At 38.5% G+C, this 3,160-nt stretch overlaps 1 protein-coding gene across 1 annotated transcript in view; it reads right to left on the bottom strand.

Moving 5' to 3' along the window:
• iglon5 (IgLON family member 5) overlaps positions 1-3,160 on the bottom strand; it is a 151,639-nt gene that overhangs the window by 27,128 nt on the left and 121,351 nt on the right. Inside the window, exon 3 of the mRNA XM_024267560.2 lies at positions 189-421. Within this exon, the coding sequence (XP_024123328.1) occupies positions 189-421 (233 nt within the window). The remainder of the gene's footprint in view (positions 1-188; positions 422-3,160) is intronic.

Below are 3,160 nucleotides of genomic sequence, written 5' to 3'. Positions count from 1 at the left end.
TTAATGATGGAAATTTCAATCTCACTGATTAGTGAAACTGACTCAATATGAAAAGTAGAACGTTTTTGGAATCTTTTGATCTTAGAGACATTGAAGCTTGCAGAATCAATTTGCAGGATAAACATCTAATTTAACCCAACTGATTGTTGTACGCCTATAAAAGAGTTCATCTTTAGTTATCTTCAAACCTTGGACGATGAGGTAGACGTGGGCGATGCGGGGCTGGTTGTTGGCCTGGAAGGTGCAGGTATAAGGTCCTTCGTCTGTTACTTGCACTTTGTCGATGTGAATGGAGAAGTCGCTGTTGTTGCTGTTGACCAGCGTCACGCGCTTGTCCAGGGACCACTTGTCCGTCCCAGTGAAGAGGATGTTGGAGCGGTTCAGCCAAGCTTTGTGGGTCACCTCCTCATCGATCCGACATCTGTGAGGAAGTGGTAAGGAGGTGAAAAGACTGCTTTTTTTTTTTAAACAGTTGGTTATCAGCTGCATCATTACCTGGCACCATTAGGTAACCTGCCAACAATAAATATAAACTGGCACAAATGGTTTACTTTAAAGTTTTACAAACAATCAAAGCCAAACATTCAAAAAAAAAAAAAAAAACTTAACAAAGGTTGACTCACAATCCATTCAACTGTTGGATTCAGCTAAAAGAATAATTAAAACATGTCTATTGCTCATTTTTAATTAAATTTTTTAGCATCTGAAAACAGTCCTTCATGAAATAAAAAAAAAGGTTTTCTTACATTTTTGAATTATCTTTATTGAAAAAGCTTAAGGAAAAAACTATTAGAATCACACAAATATTTGATTTATGTGTTTTCTCCTTGTAGAAAAGTACTTCTGAAGAGAAAAGAGTGGGATCTAAAAAAAACTTAAGACATTTAAACAAAATGTAACTGCATTGTGTTTGGGCGACCAAAGAAAAAGAGTCAGAATGTTGGTGAGAGAAGCATCAAGACATCTAGATGGTCAGTCGTGGTCAATGCTGTTCACATTTGAAGGCACAAGCCAATGTTGTGTAACATTAAGCCTTTAGTCTTGTATCCTGCCCTCATCTAGGATCAGATGGATGTCCAAGGGCAAAGCAAACAGCAGAAGAGTGTGCACACACTTCAGAACATGCACACTACAACATGGTCAATGCACTTGGTAATTAGCAATGATCATTTTCCTGGTACTGACAAACCTGGTTTGGTTCTGGTCAGTCACCTTTTGCTCCCTGGCATTAGCAGCACACCTGTTTCTTACCTAAACACACCCTCGTTTCACCCAGACAGGCACAGAGTGCTGCTCAGTAACAAGGCAGTGGCAGTTTTGTATGCCACCTCAACTAGACGCAACCCAAAATTTATTTTTAGGAATAATCAGCTCATCCCTCATTATGTCTCCTTTCAAGAAGCAAACCATTTAAACTCAGCAGTGTTTGTTTTGAGGAGCGCCACTGCATTTTTGAAAGGGTTTCAGATTGGTTGCAATCAAAGGTCTTTGTCCTTCTAAAAATAGTTGCCCTTCAGGCTTTGATTCACACCATTATCATCCTCTTCAAACTGTTGGGTGACCTCCCATGCTGAGTCGGCATTCCTGTCTCTTGGTCACTTCTGTACTTCTCTGATGTCTTTGAACTCTAATTAATAAGCTTTTTGTGCATCACTTCTTTTTAACAAAATGAAAACCAAAAAGGAATTCAGGATTTTTTGTGTGTCAATCAGGCATACAGCGCCATAGGACCATCGTACTGGTGCTTTGGGTTTTTGGTTGTTTGGGCCAATAGAGGATCGTAGAGGGGAGCGGCAGGAGAGGTTCATAGTGTCTTGAGGTTCACTTGAGGTTCACTTGAGGTTTGTATGGTGTGAGGCTACACCTGCTAACTCGGCGTGTTCGTTGATCAGGAAAAAAGTGACCAAAAAACACAACTGGAATTTAGTCTCTGGGTACTCTGGGTCTACGCCATGAAAGACAATTCTACGTAAAATGGATTCCACAAATAAAGTCTTTGTGGCTTCAGGCCAATGTTTGTCAGGACAGAAGAACCCCCTCAATGGTCTGTAATACTTTAAATAGTCATCTTACATCCCACGTCTTGAGAGGTCAGTGTCTATGTTCCGGCTCCTGCTAGCAAGGTCATTTATGCCTTCTTTTCAGTGGAAAAGTACTTATTAAGTCCTTGAAACTTTCCCAAACTGGCTTCAACTAGTCTGGAGCTCCATGTGGGTTAATATAACAATGCACTCATCAATATGCTAATAACAAGGTATAATAGTGTAACATGGTATAAAAGAATAAAAAGACTTCATTTAGTACAAAAACCTTTTAATGGAGACTTCAAGGGGTGTTATGAAAATGAAACAATTGCTGTGTGTGTGGTAAGTGTACCATAAAGTATCTGTACGGATATAGTGAGTTACAGGCACTTACTACGTACGTACAATCCAGTGTTAATAGACCCTTTTCATGATGACGTAACATAAAATGGCAGTGAATGTGATACGTAATTTCTGCTTAATGGATTTAGACCTGAAAAAAACAAAGATCTAAACGCTGTTTGATGTCATTTTCATAAATATTTAAAGGTAACCTTACCAATTTCAAAAGAAAAATGTACGATATTTATTTTATTTTCATTTCCTCTCTTAGATTGTTCGCAAATCTAAATAAGAATTTGAATAATCCTTTAATATTTGAGGTTCTATTGCAAATGTTGCATTTCATATGAGCAGACATTTTTCTAATGGGTTCTATTTTGTTTGATGTTGCTCCCACGTGTTTTAAGTGCGATCAGCACAAAAACTGATAGAAATTCGCCATACATATTAGGCGAAGCCAAGATGAACATTGCTGTGTTGGCAGTGCTGTTTTAACTGCGCCAAGGTTAAATTTAGTTGTTGTACTAAGAGATCTTTGTTGTTTTTTGTGGTATTTTAAGGGGTAATTGTAAAAATAGGAATGCGTTTAGTAGGAATATTTTTTTGACGGTTACAAATTATTTTAATCCTTGTTTACCCTCTATCATCCCATAGACATAATATATAACCGGAAGTCACTCTGCACACTTGCTGTTTTGTGTGATGTCATCTGAACCGGGTCTATACGGTGCGCATACTGGCTTTTTTCTGACCACGCACATATGCTTGGAGTGCAGGTGACACGTTAGTGTCTG

The sequence above is a fragment of the Oryzias melastigma genome, linkage group LG16 (genome assembly GCF_002922805.2).
Source record: "Oryzias melastigma strain HK-1 linkage group LG16, ASM292280v2, whole genome shotgun sequence".
Lineage (NCBI taxonomy): Eukaryota > Metazoa > Chordata > Actinopteri > Beloniformes > Adrianichthyidae > Oryzias > Oryzias melastigma.
Note: the sequence above shows the minus strand (reverse complement) of the source record. Positions and strands in the feature narration are given on the sequence as shown.